We start from the raw sequence: 24552 nt of genomic DNA on the forward strand, positions 1-24552 counted from the left end.
CAAAGTTCACCACTTAGAGCTGGATGATCTTGGCTGTAACCTCTCTGTGCCTCAATTTCCTCACCTATAAAACAGGGTCAGTAATAATATATATTATTATTTTTGTAAGGATTAAATAAGAAATGCATTAAAAAGCACTTGCTCAGCACACAGTAAGCACTCAATACATGTTAGATGCTATTATTATAATAACTCTTAGCAACATTGTTTAGGGTCCCTCCTATTAAACTTCAGGCTCGTGAGAGCAAGGACTTTGTCTTCTTCAGTGATACATTTCAAGCGTGGAGCCATCTCCTAGCACACAGTAGGTACCTAACAAATGTTTGTTGAATGAATGAATGGAGAGATGAGTGCTGACATTCCCAGCTTTTAAGAGGCTCTGTAGGGCTGGATATAGAGAAGGATGGATGCAGGGAAGACGACCCTGGGCCAGCCCCGGCTCAGGGCCCAGCCCTCTCTGCTCCCAGCAGCCCGCATGGTGGGCCCCATCCCGTCCTGCCCTGTTGGGAGTCCACCTCCTGAGAGGACAGAGGGGTCTCTGGGAATGGAGGTGGCTCCCTGTCCCAGACACCCGGACCACAGCCATGTCTGTGGGTGTCCGATGCTCTTTCCCAGCTCAGATTCTGGCAGCCAGGCATGGGGGCTAATGTAGATGTTGCCCTGTGCTCAGCAGCCCTCCCTCTCAGACCCACAGAGCTGGGCCCAGCCTGCTTTATCTTTACCACTGCCCGTGCCCACCCACCCCACCCCAGAGCATTTTCAGAAACAACCCTAACAAACAGAAATGCCCCCAACTGCCCCTCCCACCACTCCCACGCCTCCTACTTGTTCTAGAATTCAGAGTGGGACTGCTGGTACATCAGTTCCCCTGCAGGCTTTTTCTCGGCTTCCGGTCCTCTGAGCACCCCGAGAACATCGGTTTAAGTGTCCAGTCCTGAGAGAGAGGGAGAGACCGCTACTGCCATCTGTCCAGACAACACCGAGGCTCAGAGGGCAGGTTTGCTGGAGGCCCTGCAGTTGGCGAGGGCCGGGGTCAGGGTTCAAACTCAGGTCTCGCCATTTGCTGCTTCTATTCTCATTCATTCAGCTCAGTTACTGAACAGCTACTGTGTGTCAGGCGCTGTGCAGCAGTGATCACAGTGCCTGCCCTGGCCTAGGGCCCAGAAGTTAGCCCAGCTACATACCAGCATGTACACCAGCGCTGTCCCATAGAACTCTCTGTGATATGGAAATGTTCCATATCTCTGCTATTAACCATGTCTGACTATTGGGCACTTGAACTGTGGCTAGTGCAAATGCAGAATTGAATTCTTCATTTTAATTTTATTTTAATTTCAGTAGCCACATGCAGCTAATGGCTACTGGGTTGGACATTATGGGTCTGAGAGTCCTTTGAGAGCAGTCATTCGTGGCCTTGGACGGTCGGTCTCAAACTCAGATGTGAGCAGGGGCACTGCGTTGATTTCCCAGGGGGGCACCTTAGGTTCTGTCTTCATTCCCAGCTGTCAGTATATTAAACTCACAGGTGTTTGCTTCACAGCCACAAAGGAGTCAGACAATGTTTTCTTTGAAACACGAGACCCTCCTAACCCATTTTAAGTCTTCCACTTTTTGTTTTTTCTTACTGAGGTGTAACTTGTGTAGAGTAAAATGCACAGGCCAGAAGCAAACAGTTTGACAAATTTTGACAACTGTAGACACCCGTGTAACCACAGTGGAATCAAGATATAGGACATTACCAGAACATTTGCACTCCCCCAGAAAGTTCCCTCATGCCCCTTTCCAGTCAGTCCTGTCCTCAGAGGCAACTGCTGTTCGAACGTCTGTCACCATGGATTAGTTTTGCCTGTTTTTAAGCCTCACAGAAATCATTTTCCCACTTTTGACTGAGGCAAGATTATAAGAAATATTTCTTTTCTCTTTGTTGCAGAAGTAGAGTACCAGCATGATGAAAAGTGGCAGCTGAGCCTGGGCCACCGTGAGGAGGAGACAGGAAATGGGGAGGGGTGGGGAGCTGTAGGACCCTGGGGATTCGTGGTCGGTCCAAAGGGGACAGCCGCCCCTCAGCTCCAGCTGGCTGTTGCCACTTGAGAATGTGGGCCCAGCACTGCCAAGTCTTTTTTTCTCTTTTTTTTTCTTCTGCCAAGTCTTTTTTAAAGGAAAGCTGAAAATACTGATTTTCATGTAAAATCTCCTTAGCGTTGGTATTTCAAAACCTATTACACTACAGGCCAGATAATTCACATGTGTGGGCCAGACTTGACCTGTGGACTGCCAGGGCGTGTGTTCTGCCTTGGCCTGATCAGAATGTTAGTTACAAGAGTAGCTGATACTTGTGGACTGGTTCCTTTGCTTCGGGTCCTGTTCTAAGTACTCGATGTTATTAAGTCATCTAATCTTCCTAACAGTTTATTAATGCATCGATTTTACAGATGAGTAAGCTGAGACATAGGAATTAAGTGACTTGCCCAAGGTTACAGAGTACTTGGCTGGCATTTGAACCCCGACTGTCTGCTTCCTGAGTCCCCGCTCTTAACCACTACAGGAGCGGGGGTGGAGGGCGAAGCTGCCTGGGATGGTTATACCATTTGGGGTGCAGCTTTGCCAGCCAAGGGTGCTACCACCCTGAACGGGCGATGAGAGAGGCTCGGCCCCACCCACTGGGACTGCCCTGGCACAGGTTGTTTTCAGGTCCAGGCACCTTGGCTGTCAGTTGATGGAGCCCCAATTTTAGGATGTGCTGGGAAAGCAGCCCGGGGTGGGGTTGGAAGGATGGAAGCATGGTTGATGCTTGATGAGGGTGTCAGGGAGCACCGGGCAAGTGAGGACAGAAGCAGCAGGAAGCTGGCAGGGAGAGGGCCCAGGCCCAGAGGGTGGCAGGGGGGAGGAGGGGGTGACAGCAGAAGAATCAGCCGGCCGGCCCAGGGCCAGGCCAGGCCGCCGCCGCGGAGACCTAGTGGCTGGGCCATCTCCACCCACTGGTGCTTCGTTCAGACAAGCCTGTCACCTGGGGAGGTTGGAAAGGGGAAGAGGAGGATCACCAGGCCAAACCGTGCTGCATTTCCATTGTCCTCTAGCGCATCCGCGGGAGAGGAAACTGAGGCCCAGGGAGGGCACAGCCAGGACCAGACCTGGACTTGTAGCTCCCACTCCCGTGCTTTTGTTGCTCCATTTGGCCGCATTCCTCAGGACCCAGAGTTGTGGGGAAAGAAGGTCTGTGGTCACTGGCAGGGAAGTGTTCCAGAAGCCTAAGGGACACGACAGGGAGAGGCCAGACCCTCCCCTCTGGCCCTTGCCTGTGTCACGGAGCCAGGACTTGTCCTGAAGTAAGTGCTAAATAAGTGTTTGCCGTTATTTTTTTTCCAATTAGGTCTTCACACCCACTTTTGAGAGATGTACTCTTATTATTACCCATATTACCAATGAGAAAGCCGAGGCTCAGAGAGGTAGAGATCGCTTCCAGAAAGTCGTTGGTGGGATTGAATGAGTGATGAATGCAGAGTGCTCACAACCGTTCTGGTGCACAGCAAAGGGTCGAGGGCCGTGGGCTGTAGGAGGGGTGACATGGCAGGGCTGGGCTGTGGTCACTGGCAGGGAAGTGTTTCGGAAGCCTGAGGGACATGACAGGGGGAGGCCAGAACACCACTACCCACCAAAACACCAAGTAACATGGGCTGGTACCCCAGGGCCCTCACAAGCCTTCCAGCAGCCTCCACACCAGGGGAGCCCCCTGGGCCTGGCTCCAGATCCTGTGCATCGTGAAGGGGCAGCCTGGCCTTGAGGTGCTCATGTCACCTCTCTGAACCTCAGTTTCCTCATCTGTCAAATAGGTACAGTGCTACCTACCATTCAGGGTTATGGTGAGGGCCTGGCATATGATAGGTGCTCAATACCCAGGCATCACAGAACCTCTAGGAAACAGCTGTTGAATTGAATTGGACTTTAAGGACAGAGGACAGGCATATCCCCAGTGTAGCCCCAGAAAGCTTGCTCCACACTTCAGTGCAGAACCAAAAAAATCTCAGCTACAGCTCTTGAACTTGCATGCTTTAGAGGGTCAAGAGGAGCCACTCACCCCTCTTCAACTATGTCTACACTGGATGAGGGCACTAGGGAGCAAGTTTGCCATTAGTTATTTTTCCCCGCACCAAGAGCATCAGACACATATTGAGCACTTACTGTGTGCCAGGCACTGTGCTAAGCCCTTCTTTTATGTCGTCATTTTACACAGGAGGAAACAGGCTCGGTAATTGGGCCCTGGGCCCTCAGCCAGTACACGGTGGCATCGAGATTTGAACCTACATAGTCTGGCTCCAGAATCTGTGCTCTTAGGAAGGGAAAACAGTCTACCAGAAATAAGTGAAAATATTGATTTGGGGCAGTCTTTCACAGTTGCAAAGCCTTTACGTGCATGTGGTTCAGTTTGGTCCTGATGTCGCTAGATGAGAATGATGTTATCATGCCCATCTTATAGTTGAGGACAGTGAGGCCCAGAGAGGTGATGCGACTTGACCGAGGCCATGCGGCTGGGCTGGAATGTGGGTCCATCCACCTGATTCCAAGTCCAGTGCTCTTTCCCCTGCTTCTCAGTCACCTCTTGGGGAAACAGCTATCTAGCTTGAATGGTGACAGCCAAAAGGCCCCAGTGAACTCTGCCACAGGTGTGGCCCAGTCTGTCCCACCCACACTGGGTGACACCATCCCAGCCCCAGACCACCATTGCCTGCATCCACCTCACTTTGATATCAGAGCTTTAGAGCCATTAATTCTCAGAGAGAAACATAGATGAGGGATTTTTCAAACTCTCTTTCTTGGAACCTCTGAGGAAACCAGGCTCAGGGTCAGGATATGGGGTCATTGAATGCGTAAGTGGTAGCTCCACTTATATCTCTTTTGTATTTTGGGTTGCCATGTTAAGTTTTTAAAAACAAAGGGCTGTGGGAATTCCCTGGTGATCCAGTAGTTAGGACTCCACACTTCCACTGCAGGGGACCCGGGTTTGATCCCTGGTCGGGTAACTAAGATCCTGTAAGCCGTGTGGTGCAGCCAAAACAAAAACAAAAACAAAACAAAACAAAAAACAAAGGGCTCTACAGGACCCGGACCCACCCACCAGCAGGCCAGCAGCCCCTGCACAAGGCAGGGCCTGGTAGCCACTGGGCCCTCACACAGCCCACATAGGGGGCACCCCTAGAGTATACAGCTCTGATGACCAGTGGGAGTGTTCTGCTGGCTTCATAGGACATCTTCTAGACAAGGCCACTTCTCCAAGATTGGGAAATATAATAAACCTACCTTATACATGGAAATAAAAACAGAATTATGCAAAATGAGGCAACAGAAGAATATGTTCCAAACAAAGGAACAAGATAAAACCCCAGAGGAAGAACTAAGTGAAATGGAGATAAGCAGTCTGGCCAATAAAAAATTCAAGGGAATGATCATAAAGATGCTCAATGAATTTGGGAGAAGAATGGATGTACACAGTGAGAAGTTTAAGAAAGAGTTAGAAAATATAAAGAGGAACCAAACAGCTGAAGAATACAATAACTGAAATTAAAAATGCACTAGAAAGGGCTTCCCTGGTGGCGCAGTGGTTGAGAGTCCGCCTGCCGATGCAGGGGACACGGGTTCGTGCCCCGGTCTGGGAAGATCCCACATGCCGCAGAGCGGCTAGGCCCGTGAGCCATGGCTGCTGAGCCTGCGCATCCGGAGCCTGTGCTCTGCAAGGGGAGAGGCCACAACAGTGAGAGGCCCGCCTACCGAAAAAAAAAAAAAAAAAAAAAAAAATGCACTAGAAGGAATCAGCAATAGATTAGATGATTCAGGGGAATGGATCAGTGAAGTGCAAGACAGAATAGTGGAATTCACCCAAGTTGAATAGAAAAAAAGAAGAATTTTTTAAAAATGAGGATAGTTTAAGGAACTTCTGGAACAACATCAAGCATACTAAGATTCACATTATAGGGGTCCCAAAAGGAGAAGAGAGAGAGAAAGGGGCAGAGAACTTATTTGAAAAGATAATAGCTGAAAACTTCCCTAACCTGGGAAAGGAAACAGATATCCAGGTCCAGGAGTACAGAGTCCCAAACAAGATGAACCCAAAGAGGTCCACACAAAGACATTGTAATTAAAATGGCAAAAATTAAAGAGAGAATCTTAAAAGCAGCAACAGAAAAGCAGCTATTAAGGGAACTCCCATAAGGTGATCAGCTGACTTTTCAGCAGAAACTTTGCAGGCCAGAAGGGAGTGGCATGATATATTTAAAGTAATGAAAAGAAAAACATACAACCAAGAATACTCTACTTGGCAAGGCTATCATTCATATTTGAAGGAGAGATACAGGGTTTTACAGATAAGCAAACGCTAAAGGCGTTCAGCACTACTAAACCAGCTTTACAAGAAATGTGAAAGGAACTTCTCTAATTGGTAAAAGACCACAACCAGAAATATGAAAATTCCAAGAGGAAAAATCTCACTGGTCAAAGCAAATATACATAAAGGTAGTAGATCAACCACGTATAAAGCCAGTAGGGAGGTTAACAGACAAAAGTAGTAAAAATCATCTATATCCACAATAAGGGATACACAAAGCAAAAAGATGTAAAATATGAAGTCAAGAACGTTACATATGGGGAGGGGAAGTAAAAATGCGAGGTTTTTAGAATGCATTCGAACTTAAGAGATCATCAACTTAAAATAATCATATAAATATCATATTCATATATATGTGCGTGTGTGTGTATATATATGTTGTTATATATAAACCTTATGATAACCACAAACCAAAAATCTGGAATAGGTAGACACAAAAGAAGATAAAGGAATCTAAACATTAACTCTAAAGATAGTCATCAAATCATAAGGGAAGAGAGCAAAAGAAGAAGAAAGAAACAGAAAACTACAAAAACAACGAGGACACAACAAAATGGCAATAAGTACACACCTGTCAATAATTACTTTAAATGTAAATGACTAAATGCTCCAATTAAAAGACATAGAGTGGCTGAATGGTTTTTTTTTTTTTTAAAAAAAAGACCCATGTATATGCTTCCTACAAGAGACTCACTTCAGATCTAAAGACACACAGACTGCAGGTGAGGGGATAGAAAAGATATGCAAATGGAAATGGAAAGAAAGCTGGGGTGGGGAATTCTGTGGCAGTCCAATGGTTAGGACTCTGTGCTCTCACTGCTAAGGGCCTAGGTTCAATCCCTGGTCAGGGAACTAAAATCCCTCAGGCCATGTGGGGTGGCCCAAAACAAACAAGAAAGCTGAGGTGGCAATACTAATATCAAACAAAATAGACTTTAAAACAGAGACTGTAAAAATTAAAGAGACAAAGAAGGACATTACATAATGATAAAGGGATCAATTCATCAAGAAGATATAACAATTGTAAATATATATGCACCCAACATAGGAGTACCTAAATATATAAGGCAAATACTAACAGACATAAAAGGAGAAATTGACAGTAACACAATAATAGTAGGGACTTTAACACTCCACTTACATCAGTGGACAGATTATCCAGACAGAAAATCAATAGGGAAACACTCGCCTTAAATGACACATTAGAGCAGATGGACTTAATAGATACATATAGAACATTCTATGCAAAAGCAGCAGAATATACTTTTCTTTCAAGTGCTCATGGAACATTCTCTAGAACAGATCACATACTAGGCCACAAAACCAGTCTCAATAAATTTAAAAAGACTGAAATCATATCAAGCATCTTTTCTGATCACAATGCTATGAGACTAGAAATCAATTACAAAAAAAAAACTGCAAAACACACAAACAATGGAGGTAAACAATATGCTACTAAACAACCAATGAGTCACTGAAGAAATCAAAAAAGAAATTAAAAAATACATGGAGACAAATTAAAATGGAAACACAATGATGCAAAATCTATGGGATGCAGCAAAAGCAGTTTTAAGAGAGAAGTTTATAGTGATACAAGCCTACATCAGGAAACAAGGAAAAATCTTAACCTAACCTTACACCTAAGGGAACTAGAAAAAAGACAAACAGGACCCAAAGTTAATAGAAGGAGATAAATCACAAAGATCAGAGCAGAAATAAAGAGAGACTAAAAAACAACAGAAAAGATCAATGAATACAAGATGGTTTTGAAAACGTAAATGAAACTGATAAACATTTAGCCAGGCTCATCCCCAAAAAAGAGAAGGGAGCCCAAATACATAAAGTCGGGAATGAAAGAGGAAAAGTTACAACCAACACCACAGAAATGAAAGGATCTTAAGAGATTACTATGAACAATTTTATGTCAATAAGATGGACAACCTAGAAGAAATGAATAGATTCCTACAATCTCCGAAGACTGAATCAGGAAGAAATAGAAAATATGAAGACCAATTACCACTAATGAAATTGAATCAGTAGTAATAATTAAAAAAAAAAAAACCTCCCAACAAACAAAACTCCAGGACCAGATGGCTTCACAGGTGAATTCTACAAAACATTTAAAGAAGAGTGAACACTTATTCTTCTCAAACTATTCCAAAAACTTGAAGAGGAAGGAATGCTTCCAAACTCACTTTAGAGGCAAGTATCACCTTGTTATCAAAAGCAGACAAAGACACCACACAAAAGAAAGGAGGGAGGGAGGGAGGGAGGGAGTGGGGGTGGGGAGAAGGGAGGAAGGAAAGAAAGAAAAGAAAAATATTATAGACCAATATCACTGATGAACATAGAAGCAAAGATCCTCAGCAAAGTATTAGCAAACCAAATTCAACAATACATCAAAAGGATCATACGCAATGATCAAGTGGGATTTATCCCAGGGATGCAAGGATGGTTCGATATTTGCAAATCAATCAATGTGATACATTGAATTAACAAATTGAAGAATAAAAATCATATGATAATCTCAATAGATGCAGAAAAAGCTTTTGACAAAATTCAACATCCATTTATGATAAAAACTCTCAATAAAGTGGGTGTAGAGGGAACATATCTCAACATAATAAAAGCCATATATGACAAGCCCACAGCTAACATCATACTCAATGTTGAAAAGCTGAAAGCATTTCCTCTAAGATCAGGAACAAGACAGGATGCCCACTCTCACCACTTGTATTCAACATAGTATTGGGAGTCCTAGCTGCAGAAATCAGGCAAGAAAAAGAAATAAAAGGAATCCAAACTGGAAAGGAAGAGGTAAAGCTGTCACTGCTTGCAGATGACATGACACCATATATAGAAAGTCCTAAAGATCTTATAAAAAAAACTATTAGAACTAATAAACGAATTTAGTAAAGTTGCATGATACAAAATTAATATTCAGTAAACTATTGTGTTTATATGCACTAACAATGAATTATCAGAAGAAGAAATTAAGAACAGTCCTGTTTACAATTGCATCCAAAAGAGTAAAATACCTAGGAATAAGTTTAACCAGGGAGGTAAAAGACCTACACACTAAAAACTGTAAGACACTGATGAAATAAATTGAAGAAGACACACAAAAAATGTAAAGATATACCATGCTTATGGATTGGAAGAGTTACTGTTGTTAAAATGACCATACTGCTCAAGGCAATATACAGGTTCAATGAAATCCGTATCAAAATACCAATGACATTTTTCACAGAACTAGAACAAATAATTCTAAAATTTGTATGGAAGCACAAAAGACCCCCAAATAGCCAAAACAATCTTGAAAAAGCACAAAACTAAAGATATCATGCTCCCTGATTTCAAACTGTAATACAAAGCTACAATAATCAAAACAAAGAACAAGTGTTGGCAAGGGTGTGAAGAAAACAGAACCTTCATGCACCATTAGTAGGAATATAAATTGGTATAGCCACTATGGAAAACAATACGAAGGTTCCTCAAAAAATCAAAAATAGAGCTACCATATTATCCAGCAATTCCACTTCTGGGTATTTTTCTGAAGAAAACAAAAACACTAATTTGAAAAGATATATGCACTTCCAATGTTCATTGCAGCATTATTTAAAATAGTCAAGATATGGAAGCAACCTAAGTGCCCATTGATAGTTGAATGGATAAAGAAGATGTGTGTGTGTGTGTGTGCGTGTGTGTGTGTGTGTATAAAATGGAATATTACTAAGCCATAAAAAAGAATGAAATCTTGCCATTTGCGACAACATGGATAGATCTAGAGGGTATTATGCTAAGTAAAATAAGACAGAGAAAGACAAATACAGTGTGATTTTACTTACATGTGGAATCTAAAAAACAAAACAAATGAACAAGTGTAACAAAACAGAAACAGTCATAGATGCAGAGAGCAAACGGTTGACTGAGGGAAGGCAAGTAGGGGGATGAGTGAAATAAGTGAGGGAGATTAAGAGGTACAGACTTCCAGTGGCAAAATAAAAGAGTCACAGGGATGAAATGTACAACATGAGGAATATAGTCAATAATATTGTAATAATTTTGTATGGTGACTGATGCTAGCTGGACATACTGTGGTGACCCTTTTGTAATGTATAGAAATATCAAATCACTATATTGTACACCTGGAACTAACATAGTGTTTAGGTCAGTTATACTTCAAAAATAAATAAAATAAAATAAAAACTGGTTGTGTTAACTAAAAATAATAATAAATTAAATAGAGGGCTCTATGGAGTTAAAAAACATATGCTTTCAAACCACTGTCTGAATCCAGTAACTACCTCCCCATTTTACAGGTGGAAAAACTGACTCCAAAGCACATGCCTTTCCCATAAATGATGATAATATTCAGGCATTGTTCTGAGTTTTTTAACTTAACCCTCACAACCCTATGAGGACAGTACTGGTCTCCATTTTACAGATGAGGACACTGAGGCTCAGTTGGTTAAGTGGCTTGCCCAGAGCTTAGAATCCCAGGAGCCTACCTCCCAAGTTCACACTCTCAGCCACTCCCAGCCTGACAGGCACACCTTCTCTTTTTGTCCTGCAGAGGGGAAGTCACTAGCTGAGGCCCAGGGTAAGGCAGTGTTGGAACTCAGTCCAGAATACAGATCTCCTGCCTCCCAGCCCAAGTCCTGATTACGTCCTTATGTCTAGGACATCACTGGGCTGGAGAGGAAGATGGGCAGGCCTGTATGGACCCTGGCTCTGTTCTTCACTGGCTGTGTGACTTTGCACAAGTGAAAGGACCGCTCTGAACCTGTTCCCTCACCCTAGAAAAGGGATAATGGGGCCCACATCACGGAGTTATCATGAAAGCTAAACAGGATTATCCACATGAGTTGGTTGGCACAGGGCCTGGCATAAAGTGTGAGGGCCCTGGCCACCTCTGTTCAGGGATCCAAGGAGTCCCCAAGGCTTCCTGCCCCGCCTGCTTCCTCCCCCTCATCCCAGTCATCACCCACCCACCCACCCGTGTAACACAAATACTAATTATAACCCTTTCCGTGAACTGCTTCCTGGCTGAGCCTAATTACTGGGCAGCTCAGTCATCACCATTATAAATATCACTAAGGGAGGCAGATTAGCTTTGTCCGAAGTTTTATGTGATTATATCAATAAATGCTTGGGCATGCTTGGTCTTCCCGGCCTGGGACTTACCCAGCCTGGTCATCCTGCACAGCTTAATGCCTGCTGCAGGTTTCTGGTCTGTTTTGAACTTGGTGCTTGGCTATAAGAGTGGACAACCCAGCCCCTTTAACCCGGCCAAGAGGTGGTGCCTGAAGTGGTAGGGATGGATCAGGTTGGGGCTGCCATCCTATTTGTCATAAGGGCAAAACCACAAGTTTTGGAAATAGATACACCTGGGCTCCAACCCAGGCTTCGTTAGTTACCAGAAGTGTGACTTTAGGCAAGTTACTGACCTTCTTTGTATTACAGTAGTTTTACGCTATGTAACGGGGAAGAGTCAAGGAGATCAGGCGTGGTGCCTGGCGTGTCATAGGTCCTCCCAGTTCCTCCTCTTCCCATCTTCCATCATCTTCAGTGTGACCTGAAGAGCCAGCCCTTTCTGAACCCACCGCCACACACACTAACATCTACTGAGCGCTGCTTCTCGGTGAGGCACTGGACTGAGGACTTTATGTGTCTTGTTGAATATGTATAAAGACCCTATGGAGTGGATACCATAATCATTTGATAGATGAGGAAACCAAAGCACAGAAAGCTTTGTCAAGGTCACACAGCTGCACTTGGCTGCTTGCTGGTCACTCTGGTGGGATGAGATGCTAGAAGGCTGTGTAGCTGCCTTTGGGGAGCATAGAGCAAGGGTCACAGTAAAGTCTAAGAAGGCTGCCTGCAGGAAGATGCCTGGGAGCTGAGGGGTTAGCCAGGGGAGGGAGGAGAGCAAAGGCCAGGCAGAGGCCAGTGGACATGCAAAGGCCTGGAAGAGGAAGCATGGTGTGTTTAGGGGGCTGACTGTTCATAGTTTACTGAGGTTCAAGCATGTGAGGGAGGGTGAGAGAGGCTGGAGAGGCGCCAGGAGCTGATCAGGGCCTGGGGTGGGTTGGGGGGCAGTGCTGGAAGCCCAGCCAAGGCTCGTGCTTTCTTCTGCCAGTTCCAGGAAGCCTGCGTGAGAAGGAGAGTGACTGGATCATATCAATTAGTTTAGAAGGTTCTGCTGGAGCCAGCTGGGAGATGGCGGACTGGGGGTCTAATCAGGGAAGGCTTCCAGGCAGAGGCGGGGCAGAGCCAAGTGGGCCTGGACAGAGGGGCAGAGATGACAGATGGAGACCATCAGGACGGTGGGGTGGAGAGAGGCCTGGTAGGAGCCTTGCAGGGGGCCTGAACAGTCAGTGGTGGTGTGGTGGAGGGCCTACGTGGGGAAGAAGGAAGATGTTGCTAGCCAGGTTTGGGGCTTGGATGTGGGCGGGCCTCCTCGGCAGGCACTGAGGCACAGTCCGTTGGCAGCACTAGGTAAGGCTCTCAGTGCCTCCGGGGCCCCCAGGCAGGTGAGTCAACACCAGGCCAAGTAGGTGAATGTTTTTCAGCTCCCGGCATGTGTGGGCAAGTCTCCCACTGCCAGCACGTTAAGGGGAGCCCAGCCTGGGACTCTGGTCCAGACTAGGGTGATTGACTCATTGGCCGGCAGGGCTGCTGCCTTCTCCGAGGAGGTGGTTAGCAGCCTTGGCCTCCCATGTATGCTCTGTGCCCCTGGCCTTCCAGTCTTTCTCACCTTTAGGCCTCCCTTAACTCCTAACTAACCTCTCCTAACTGCGCCCTAGCTCCTGCCCACCTTCCCGCTTTCCATGCTCAGGCCTCCAGCTCCATCTGGCACAAAGTGGAATCTCCCTTCCCGGCCCCAGCCCCCTGTTAAAACCCTCCCTATTTCCCACATTCCGAATGGGCAGCCTACAGTCTCCAGAAGAGGTCAACCTGGAAAAGAGAAGGAGGCCCTGAGAGGGTCAGGAAGATCTGGGTTTGAGTGTCAGCTCTGCCACTAACAGGCAAGCTGCTTCCTTTCTCTGGCCTCCGTCTCCTCATCTGTAAAATGGGGATCCCTGGGCTTATTCCACAGGGTGACTGATCATGAGACACAAATAAGATGAGGGTATAAAAGAACCTTGAGAACTGGGCAGTGCTGGGCTTGTGTCAGTGCCGACAACTTTGTTTTCTGTTTTAGGGGGCAGCCAGTTATTTTTTTTAACAAATGTTTTATTTTGGAATAGTTTTAGATTTATAGCATTATTGGGAAGATAGAACAAAGCGTTCCTTTACGGCCCACACCCAGTTGCCCTATTATTAATATATGGTACATTTGTCACAATTAATGAACTGACATTGATACATTATTACTAATGAAAGTCTATACTTGATTCAGTTTTCTTTAAGTTTCTGCCTAATGTCCTTTTTCTGTTCTAGGATCCCACTGAGGATACCCCATTACATTTAGTTGTCATGTCTCCTTAACCTCCTCTTGGCTGTGGCCGTTTCTCAGACTTTGCTTGTTTTGATGACCTTGACAGTTTTGAGGAGTCCTCAGCAGATACTCTGTAGGTTGTCCCTCAATTGGGATTTGTCTGATATTTTTCTTAGGGTTAGACTGGGGTAATATGCTTTGGGGAGGAAAGCCACAGAGGTAAAGTACCATTGTGATCACATCATATCAAGAGTACACACTATCTTTTGGTAATTAGACTTATTGTTGATAGCCTCGACACCCAGGAAGTCAGTTGGTTTTGCCTGGAGTACAGCAACAGAGCTAAATTCATGCCAAATGTCAGCTGAACTAAGGCCAAGATCAGAAAACCTGGATGAGAGCAGAAGCAAATGGGAAAGGTGATGAAGGAAAATAAAGAAAAGCAATTTATGAGGTGGGTGCTGTAGTGTGTCCCCCAGGTGTCAGGTCACTTGGGAATGGGACGCTCTATGCCGGGCAGTTTGTTTCAGCTCATTTAATCTTTACACTGAACCTTTTCATAAATGAGGAAACTGAGGCCTTAGAAGGGAAATGACATGGTGACATGAGCCAGAGAACCTGGAGTTGGGCCCAGGTCTGTCTTTATTGCCTCACTCCCACTGTTGAATAAATACTTTGAAGCTGCGTTCCCAGGAGAGTAGAATAGGGAAGGTATGTTCCTGATACAGGTTTTTTCTAATTCACTTTATTCCACAAAGGATTCCTGATGGGTTATAACTGAAACACATCCAATATAATGATATGCAATAGAAATGAAAAATCAGGAGCAGAGAAAATAGAGTGGAAAATGTGGACAAGGACAAAGCTGAATGTAAAGACCAGAAAAGGGCCCATAGGTGAGCTTCTGATTTGGCTGTGAGCTTCCTCAGCCAATTCCTGTGATTCCTATAATCAAAGAGCTAAGAAGCAGTTCACTCCTCCAAGAACTTTGTGGTAAATTTAAAAAGAAATTAATCACATGGAAATTTCTCATGTAAAAGACACTGAGCAATGTCATAGATAATGTAATAGTAGTAATAGATGTTACATGGTGTCATCTTCAGGAGTGATGACTGTATTTTTACTATATGCCCCTTGCCCACAGTTGTCCTATTTGAATTTTACATTGTCATCAAGTAACTAAACTCTACTGTTTCTTCTTTGCTGAAGTCACAGATGCCTTTGCCTTGGTGAAAATCTTGGATACAAATTAACCAGTTATCTATATACCAGGTTCTGGGCTGGACACCAGGGATGGAGGGAAATAAAATGATTGCTGCCCATCCCCCCCAGGTCCCTCCCTGGGATAAAGACAGCGAGACAAAGGCCTGAACAAAATGCAGGTGCTATGCCGGTGGTACACCAGAGGGAAGGGCATAATTCTCTCTGACTGAGGAGGGGGAGGGACTTCATGGAGGAGGAGGTAGGCCAGTCATGGAGAGCAGCAGTTGGGGTGGAGGGGGCACAGTCTTGGGAAGCATAGGTCCCTTGAGGGTAGGGACCAAGTCCTACTCAGGGCTGCCCCCTCAGCTTGCCGCACAGGGCCTGACAAACATCAAGGACTCAGAAAACTCCTTTTGAGTGAGGGATAGATGAGGTGTCAGGGTGACGGCCACACAGCTGAGAGGTATGTGGGAAGGGTGAGTCTGGAGAGGTAGGTTTGGGCCAATTGCCAGGCGGCCTTGAATGCCAAGCTAAGGAGTTTGGATTTTGTTCTTTAGGTGGTGGGGATCAATTGGAGGCTTTTGAGCCTTGTGTTTTATAAGAATTGATGGTACAAATAATAGCAGCTAACACTTGGTGGGCACATGCTGTGTGCCCAGCACTGTTCTAAGCACTTTATATTAACCATTTAAGTATCACAACAGTCCTACGAGGGAGGTGCTATTATTTTCATCCCCGTTTTACAGATGAGACAGCTGAGGCACAGAGAGGCTGAGTCACTTCCCCGGGCTCACGCAACTGGGAAGTGGCATAGTGGGGGTCTGAACTGAGGTTTGGAACTAGAGCTTTTACTCACTCTATCATTGTGCTTGTTAAATGTAAGTATTTAACTAACATATAACCTGAGTGTGTATTAGATGACATGTAAAGATTCAACAGATTTCAACTAATTACTGGCACGAGAGGCAAGAACTGATGGGGACTTTGGCCACAAAGGGCAGCATCCCTAAGGAGCTGAAGCTTAGAAACAGAATGTTAAAATGGCTCAGAGGATGTGGTACGGAGTCACAAACCTCCGAATTTCACTGTAGCTGCCTCTGACGGGCTCCTAGATTTCTTGGAAGATACCCCCGCCCTTGGGCACACCAACCCCGAGAGCCATCTGAGTGACTAACACAGTTAGGGCAAATGCCCGGTGGGATCACACCCAGCGCCCTGCCCCTGGGCCAGAGGCCTTTGTCGTCAGAAACACACGAGCGTTTATAATACTTCTCATTTCTGTTCACCCCAGGCCTTTGATTTCCACAGGGTGGGGTTTCCAGAGCTGGGCACCATCACACCCTCCATCTGGCTTCCCTCACCTTCTCTGTGCAGCGGGGGGACTGGGGACCGTGGTTCCCACTCCTGCATTCTTGGTCTCCGCCAAGCCCTTCTCACGCGAACACCAGGCCCACATTTCACATCCAGGGGCTCAGCGGAGCTGGGAGAGGAGCGAGCAGATCAAGGCAGAGACTCGCCCCAGAGCAGCAGAGATTCTTCCCCTTCCCTGAAGCTCCCTGGCTGCGGGCGTCCCCACAACCGCAAATGAGGCAATTAGGGAGAATGGTGCTGGCTGCCCTGCCACTCAGCGCCTCTGGACTCCACGAGGTCCCACCTGAAGAAGCAGCTCCCCCTCCACAAAGAGCACGGGACCAGGAGGCCAGGACCCAGGTTCCAGGCCCAGCGCTGCCCCTTACTAGCTGAGTGCCTGGGGTTCTCTGGAGGCAGCATGGTGAGGTCAGGCAGCAAGGATTCACATCCCGGCATCTCACTCTCTAGCCAGGTGACTTGGGGCAGGGGCGGGAGGCGGTAGGGGCGGGGGACGGTGTGTGCCGCCACCTCCCCAATCCTCAGTCTTCTCCTCTGTAAAGTGGAGGTGGTGATCCCCACCTCACAGGGCTTCACGGGGTCGGGAGAGATACATTGGGCCCAGTGGCTCATTCTAGGTGTCTGGTCTGCCTAGCCCCTCTCCCTGCCTAATCCCCTCCCACTTCTCCTAAAAGGGAAGTGATACCTGCTGAGATTGGGGCTCTTGGTGGGTGTGGGGATCCAGCAAGACATTGTGTGGAAGGCCCCGCCCAGAACCTGGCGGGTAAGAGAGAGGGCTGCCCTGTCTTTGGAATGTCACTCGCTGACTGGGGCCCACTGTGCTCCCCATGGAGCGGAGCCAGCTAAGCCATTCCCACGTCTGAGGTGGGTTCAGTTTCACTCCCCAGCCCGGGGCCGGCAGCGTTTCAGGAAGGGCCCCTCATCTTTTGTGTGCTGAAAAATAAACAGCTCTTCGTCTCGGCGGATTTCTGGATTTCTGCTCGGGAGGTATGTGAGCTTCCCTCGTCATCCCTCCACGGACAGGCTGGCCTGGGCCCCTGGGATGGGCTGCCAGCCTCCTCCTTCGCTTCTCACCTTCGCTCAGACGCCTGTGGAGGCTCCAGCCCCGACTAGGCCTTTGGGGATGTAAGACCTGACGAGACCCAACCCCTGCCTTCAAGGTTCTCCTACTTAAGGTGCTGTGCTCTTTCAATAGAAGGAAGCATGGGGGCTTCCCTGGTGGCGCAGTGGTTGAGAGTCCACCTGCCGATGCAGGGGATGTGGGTTTGTGCCCTGGTCCGGGAGGATCCCACATGCCGCGGAGCGGCTGGGCCCGTGAGCCATGGCCGCTGAGCCTGCGCGTCTGGAGCCTGTGCTCCGCAACGGGAGAGGCCACAACAGTGAGAGGCCCGCGTACCGCAAAAAAAAAAAGGAAGCATGGGATGGGGGGCTTGGGGAGGCGGAGGATACAGAGCAGGGGGCCAGATGCTGCTTGGGGTCAGAGAAGAATGGTCAGGAAAGCTTTCCGGAAGGGCTGACCTCTGAGCTGAGACGGAAGGAGGACCCGTTGCTTCACTACACCGGGGCAAGTTACTTCCCCGAGCCTCAGTTTCAGGTTCTGTAAGAACACCTGCTTCAGAGCCAAGAGCTTAAATGAGATGATGGATGTAGAAGAACTGACAAACACCTCATACCCCTAGGTGCCTAGGAAATAGTAGCTGCTGTGCCAGGCCGTAGAGATGTTTGGTGACTTGAATTTCTTTTTCAAGGGTCTTTTCCTGGGGCAGTTAACACCTGTTGCTTAGTGTAGCTGAGAGTCCCGATTTCAGAAAAAGCCCAGCTGTAGCCCAGCATGAAATGAAGCAGCCTGGGAGCTCTTTCTCTCTCTCGGGTGGGTAATGGGAAGTCCTACACCCAGTGGGAGTGGAGCAGAAGACCCCAGAATTCACATTCTTCCCTCGCACCCGCACCCTGCGTCTCCCAGGTGCTTAGACACGTTTCCTTTGTCTTCGGGCATTGCAAAATTAGATGCACAGGGATTCAAAGGCACGTCCCCGGAGTAATTTTCACTTCCCCTCTAATTGTTCTACCATTCATTTTAAGTTTATTGAGCACCTGTGGTATGCCAGGTGATGGGGATTCTCTGTGCCAGACAAGGTCCCAGCCCTGATAAAACTCACAGTTCTGGGGAGGGGGAAGGAGATAGACCTAAAAACCAACATAAATAAATAACAGGGGCTTCCCCGGTGGCGCAGTGGTTGAGAGTCCGCCTGCCAATGCAGGGGACGCGGGTTCGTGCCCCGGTCTGGGAAGATCCCACATGCCGTGGAGCGGCTGGGCCCGTGAGCCATGGCCGGTGGGCCTGAGCATCCGGAGCCTGTGCTCCGCAACGGGAGAGGCCACAACAGTGAGAGGCCCGCGTACCGCAAAAAAAAAAAAAATAAATAAATAAATAAATAACAGACTGCAGTAAATACTATGAAGGGGAAAATGGAGTGTCGTAATCGAGAATTTGGGTGTCTACTTAGGATGGTTGGGATATTTGAGGAAGTGACATTTAAACTGACATCTGAAGCAGGAGCCAGTCATGGGAGGAGTAGAGATGAGGAAAGAATGTTCCAGATAGAGGCAACAGCGCTATAAAGGTCTTGAGGGAAGGAGAAACTTGGAGAATCTGAGGACCAGAGGAAGGGCCAGAGAAGTTGGGGCCTGAGTGAGTGAGGTGGGGAGCAGCACAAGATGAGGGTCAGGGTGAGCAGGGGCCATGGGGGACTGGTAAAGGGACTGTCCCTGCAGAGTTTGAAGCAAGGGTAACAAGATCAGAATTTCCTGTTAAAGGCTGGCTCTGGCTGCAGAGAGGGCTATGAGAAGGCAGAAGGCGAAGCCAGGAGACCTCAGGAGCTGTCACTGTGGCTGTGACCCTGGATGTCACCTCAGCCCTCTGTGCCTGTTCCTTTACACACGTGTGACTGTGAGAGTCAAATATGGGAACGAACAGAGGTGCACTTTGGAAAGCTGAGGAAAATGTATAAATGCGGGGGATTCCAGGTCTCACTGGATACGGAGGGTCCTTATGGAAACTGCTGAGTTAGGGTTGTCTGGGGTCTCGGGTGGGAGAGTGCCTGAGCACCCCCCATCTGAGGGAAGTGTCACCTTCCTGATTTTCAACTAGGCCCCAAGCTGTTAATGTTTTGAGGGTAAGGTCACACCTGTGAGCCTGGGATTCCCCTCCAGCCACCCAAACGCACACACATAACATTTTTCATTCTAGGTCAGGAGAGTTCTCTGGAATTTTCTGAGATCATCATGAACTCTGACTTAAAGACCCCTGAGCTAGAGGATGGCGGAAATGAGAGGGGAGGCACATGCCTTTTTTTATACCACCTCTTTTTTCCCCCTAATCTTTCTAGCTCCAATGGGCAAGTCCGCTCTTGGGGCCCCTAAGGGACAATGGTGAGAGGAGCCTCTTTCTTGAGTGTTGTAGCCCAAATTAGGGGCACTTTCCTAATACCTGACTTTTGGTATCTGCCATAGAGGTTTATTTGAAGGGGAGCTTAATGTTTCTTCGAAGGAGGGGTTGCTGCGAGCCCCCTTCCTGACTGCTGGGGTAAGGCCCCTCCACCCCGACCTCTGGGAAAGGGAGCAGCCTCCATCTCCCCAGGGACTCCGGCCCTGGGTTGGTCTCCCCCGCGCGGCCAGGGAGGGAACCGGAGCCGCGCCGATCAGGCCCCGCCCGCGAAGGTGGTGCGAAGCCCGGCCCAGCCTCACAGCCGGGCCCGCCCGGGCCAGACCCGCGGGCGTGCGGCGGCGGCGGCGGCAGCGGGGATCCGGGCGTCGCGGAGGGCACCATGCGGAGCCTGTGGCCGCCGTGGCCGGTGGCCGCCGCGCTGTCGGCGCTGGGGGTGAGGCGCGGTGTTGCATAAGCGGGGAGCGGGGTGGCGGAGGGAGGCGGGAACCCCCCTCCCCCGCCGCGGGCCGGTCCGTGGGCCGGTCTCGGTGTCCCGGCCGGGGCGGGGCGCGGCAGCGGAGGCGGCGGGTGGCCGCTTCCCCATTCGGGCGTGAGAGCCATGGAGGCGCTAAGAGAGTCCGTGCTGCACTTGGCCTTGCAGATGTCGACCTACAAGCGGGCTACGCTGGACGAGGAGGATCTGGTGGACTCGCTCTCTGAGGGTGACGTGTACCCAAACCACCTGCAGGTAGGAGCCCGGGCCCTCTGTGAGCCCCTAGCCCAGGCCCACCAGGCAGTCGCGCTGGTGCCGCCCCCGCCCCGCCCCAATCCTACCAGCCGGGAGGGAGGGGGCCAGTGCCAGACCGGCAGCTCTGGGCTCCTTGTCGAAAAAGTCTTTCTGGATTAGTAGTGCCCCTGAGGCTCTGGACTCCCCCCACCGGTCTCCCCTCCCCAGCTCTGCACCTCCCCAAACCCTCCCGACCACCTGCTACTGGGGCTACAGGCCAGGTGGCAGAGTTGAAGCATCCTGTAGAGGTGAGCTGGTCCAGTTCTCTTTTCACAGAAAAGGCCGTCCCTGAGTACTGAGAGACCTGCCCAGGGTCACACAGCCCTTTACTGGCAGAGTCTAAAACTGTCCCACTTGTAGCATGGAAAGCCCTGGAATCCCATCAGTGCTCGGCCAGCTGGGGTGGTTGGTCACCCTGTCTGGTGGGCATTACCCCATTCTTCCTCTTTCCCCCCAGTCCCTGAGTCTGCTGGGGGTTGGAGCCCATCCTCTGCTCTCCCTTTCCCTGCCCCTTTCAGCCTACTCAGGAAGCCCAATTCCTCCCCCACCCAGGGTCTGCCCCTGTGGGATTCCAATATGCCCACCGCCTCCCTGCCTGGTAGCAGACCAGTGAGTGTGGCTTCTTTCTGCGCTCTTCTTCCCCTGCGGGGCTGAGCTGGGACAGTCCTGACCAGGACCTCAGCCCTGGTTGGGTTTGGACTCAGGCAGGTGGGTGGGAGCGAGTTGGAAATATGAAGGATGCCCTAAGGGGGCCCTGTGACCTGACTTCCGAAAAACCGGCTTAAAGAGAGGCTGGAGCAGCGGAGTCCAGGAGGACTTCTGCCAGGTTGACCACGGGGGGCATTGAGGAGAGTCTTGGGGCTGTCCAGTGACCTGACAACAAATCACAACGCCTCCGAAGGGCAAACTTAGGGTGTGTGGAAACTTAGGCTGCCAAGCTCAACCCTACTCAGGCTCTTAGAAGCTGGGATAATAATATTAGTAAAGGGAAACAGTGTTCATTGAGTCCCTCCTCCAGGCTGGTTAAATAGGCCCAGGGAGATCCAAACTCATGATCCCAGGTGGTCTGCCCACTGGAATAGAGCACCTTTACCTACATCATCCCACTTAACTTCAGGACCACCCCCATGAGCTATAGGGATTACTGTTCCCACTTACAGATGAGGAAACTGAGGCTCCAAAAGGGGAGACAATTGGCCTTAGGTCACAGAGCTAGAAATCTGGGAGTGAGAAATCAAACCCAGTCTGTCTAGACCCTCTATCCCATAGACCCTTCTTAAGAGGCTAAATCCAGCAGGAAATTAGATTGCTGTGGCAGGCACTTTTCCCTTTCCAAATCAAAACAGAATCTAATCAGCAATCTTTTTCAGTCTCATCTTTCACAGAAGGTTCTAAATATATCAGCACAGAAGCATTTCGGAATTCACAACAAAATAATATGCTGTGTTGTCATCATCATAACAGCAGCCCACGTGGGTATAGCCTTTTTTCAGGCCACAAAGTACATTCATCCGCCTGAGGCTGCCTGGCAGAGTGGAGGCAGCCCAGTCTCTGAAGCCGGGGGCCCAGCTTTGAATTTGACACCACTTGTGATCTTGGGTGAGCAGCTTAATCTCTTTAAGTCGCAATTCCCTCATCTGTAAAATGGAGTTAGAGAAAATGGGTGTAATATATATTTCTGGGCCGGCTAGGATTCTTGGGTTTTTTTCTGGTCATGAGGTAAGGGCCCCTGTGGCTATGTTACACATGACAAAGCTGACTCTCAGAGAGGTTGGGGACATTCCTGTGGTCACACAGCTATCATGTGGTTGGAGTGCAAACTGCCACTGGTTGGCAGTACACCAAACTGCCAAACTGGGTAAATCACCCATTTTTACTACAGGAAAAGCCAAAAAGCTCGCCCCAAGGATTTGGAGGCATTTCTGTGGGTACCCAGCCTGGCTTTCCTTGAGACTCCCCGACTTCCCTAAAGCAAACATGAACTAGCTAACAATTGTTCTTCTAAGAGTCAAGAACCTATTTATCTCATCTTACAAAGCAGAGTTTTCTATTAATTTTATGTTTTTAATCATAGGGATTTTTTTTCCAATATAAAAACTTTGCATGCTCATTTGTGGAAAAAAAAAGAGTCAAGTATAAAAAAAGATTTACAAAGAAACAGTAACCCCACCACTCAGAGATAATCACTTCTAGTTTTTCACATTTGCTTATATATATTTTAGAATATAGTTGAGCTCACTCTAAGTACACAGTATTTTGTCCTGCTTTTTTCATTTAATGCCACTTCATAAGCATTTTTCTATGTTGTTAAAAACTTCGAAAACATCAACTGTGCCTCAATTTTTAAAAATACTTCCAGGGAATTCCCTGGTGGTCCAGTGGTTAGGACTCAGCGCTTTCACTGCCGAGTGCCCAAGTTTGATCCCTGGTTGGGGAACTAACATCCCGCAAGCCGTGTGGTGGGACCAAAAAAAAAAAAAAAAAACAATAAAAAAATACTTCCAAAACATGCTGCCATTAAAAATCATAATACTTTACGGTACCAATGTATAAAAGTATATTTACTCAATCTGCTACAGTTGGACAGTAGGCCCAGTATCTCTAACACTGTGGGTGACCATTTTCTAGACTTTCGAATAATTTCCTGTGAGTGAGTGCTAGAAACGCAACTGCTCCCTCAATTTTAGGCTTTTTAAAATGGACCCAGTCCCCCCAAATCTCCCTCTCTTGACGGGCAGCTATTAAAAGCAGCTACTTGATTTTTCAAGGTTTGGAAGCCCATTGGTTCTCGGAACTTCAAAGTCGTCGATACCAACACTAGTAAATGAAAACTTGCATCTTTCAGCCAAACTTGCCACCTTTTTGCCTGAACATGCTGACAAAGTGCTGTATTTAGCTGGAGCAAATTTCTACCTGTACCTCACCTGAGAGGATTTTTCTTTCCCTTGATCTCGTATTTGAGGTACAAGTTAATTACAGTCATCTAAAATTAGTCACTGTGGACTGAGTACAGAATTGAAAGCCCCATCTCTAACACAGAGCCCCAGCTTCGCCTCTCATGGTCTCTGAGACCTGAAAACTACTCACTTAAACCGCTTTTTTTGGCAAGATGGGGTTAATATTAATCCACCTCTCAGAGCTGTTGCAAAGATTGAAATGAGACAATATAAGTGAAAGCACCATGTATAATGCACAGAAAATGCATTTGGTTGTTATCGGGATCATTATCAGAACTCACCAGGCATGCTATCTCAGTGATGCCCTAAATATAATAGCTTTGCCTCTGTTCTGCTCAAACTGGCTGCCTAGTCTCCCCACACCCCAGTGGCTCAGAGAGAAATAGCTAAAGATACACTTGCAGCCTAAACTGGGGAACAGAGGGCCATAACTGTTTACCAAAACCTTTGAAACTCATCTAGTTAATCCTAAAAATCAATTTTTTCAAGAAAAAGGAAAGCTGAGATATTTAATTCTTAGTGGTGGTTTTCTAATTTTTTCTACCCCCGCCCCCTGCCATGCACAGAGCTGTCTTTAGCAGGTGATTTCAGAGACAGTCCCACTGAGTGCTTTACAGAGACCTCTTTGCTTACCAGGAGACCCTTTCAGCTCTACCTGCCTGTTAGATCTTTATGCTCCTTGGCCTTCGAGTTGTTCTGGGATCTGAGCTGGTCAGACCTAGCACCTCATCCAGCTTCCTCATTTTAAAAATAGGTGACTGAGGTCCAGAGGCTGCCCAGGGACGCACGAGGGATCTTGATAAGTCAAGGCTGACCTTTGACTTCTCGGATTGGTGCCCTTTCTCCCGTGCCATCGTGTCATCAGCAGCTGGGTGTTTTCTCTGGGAAGCAAAGAGAGCTGGAAAGTGCTTCTTCTAAATACTAGACTTTGATCCTGTTTAGATATAAGGAGTCCCCTCCTTCCCAACAGGTACGACTATAAGCTGTTCT

The 24552-nt window shown here is 47.8% G+C and overlaps 1 protein-coding gene across 2 annotated transcripts in view; it reads left to right on the forward strand.

Annotated features, from left to right (window-relative positions):
• The window catches only part of ECE1 (endothelin converting enzyme 1), a 114666-nt gene that overhangs the window by 38500 nt on the left and 51614 nt on the right, over positions 1-24552 (forward strand). Inside the window, exons 1-2 of one of the 2 annotated variants that reach the window (XM_081214614.1) lie at positions 20127-20272; positions 20480-20566. In XM_081214614.1, the coding sequence (XP_081070740.1) occupies positions 20219-20272; positions 20480-20566 (141 nt within the window). In that variant the 5' untranslated portion in view covers positions 20127-20218. Of the gene's footprint in view, positions 1-20126; positions 20273-20479; positions 20567-24552 lie in introns of those variants that run through there. The other variant, XM_081214613.1, reaches the window with a different exon arrangement.

This window comes from Mesoplodon bidens, assembly GCF_964165515.1.
Source record: "Mesoplodon bidens genome assembly, chromosome: 2".
Taxonomy (NCBI): Eukaryota; Metazoa; Chordata; class Mammalia; order Artiodactyla; family Ziphiidae; genus Mesoplodon; species Mesoplodon bidens.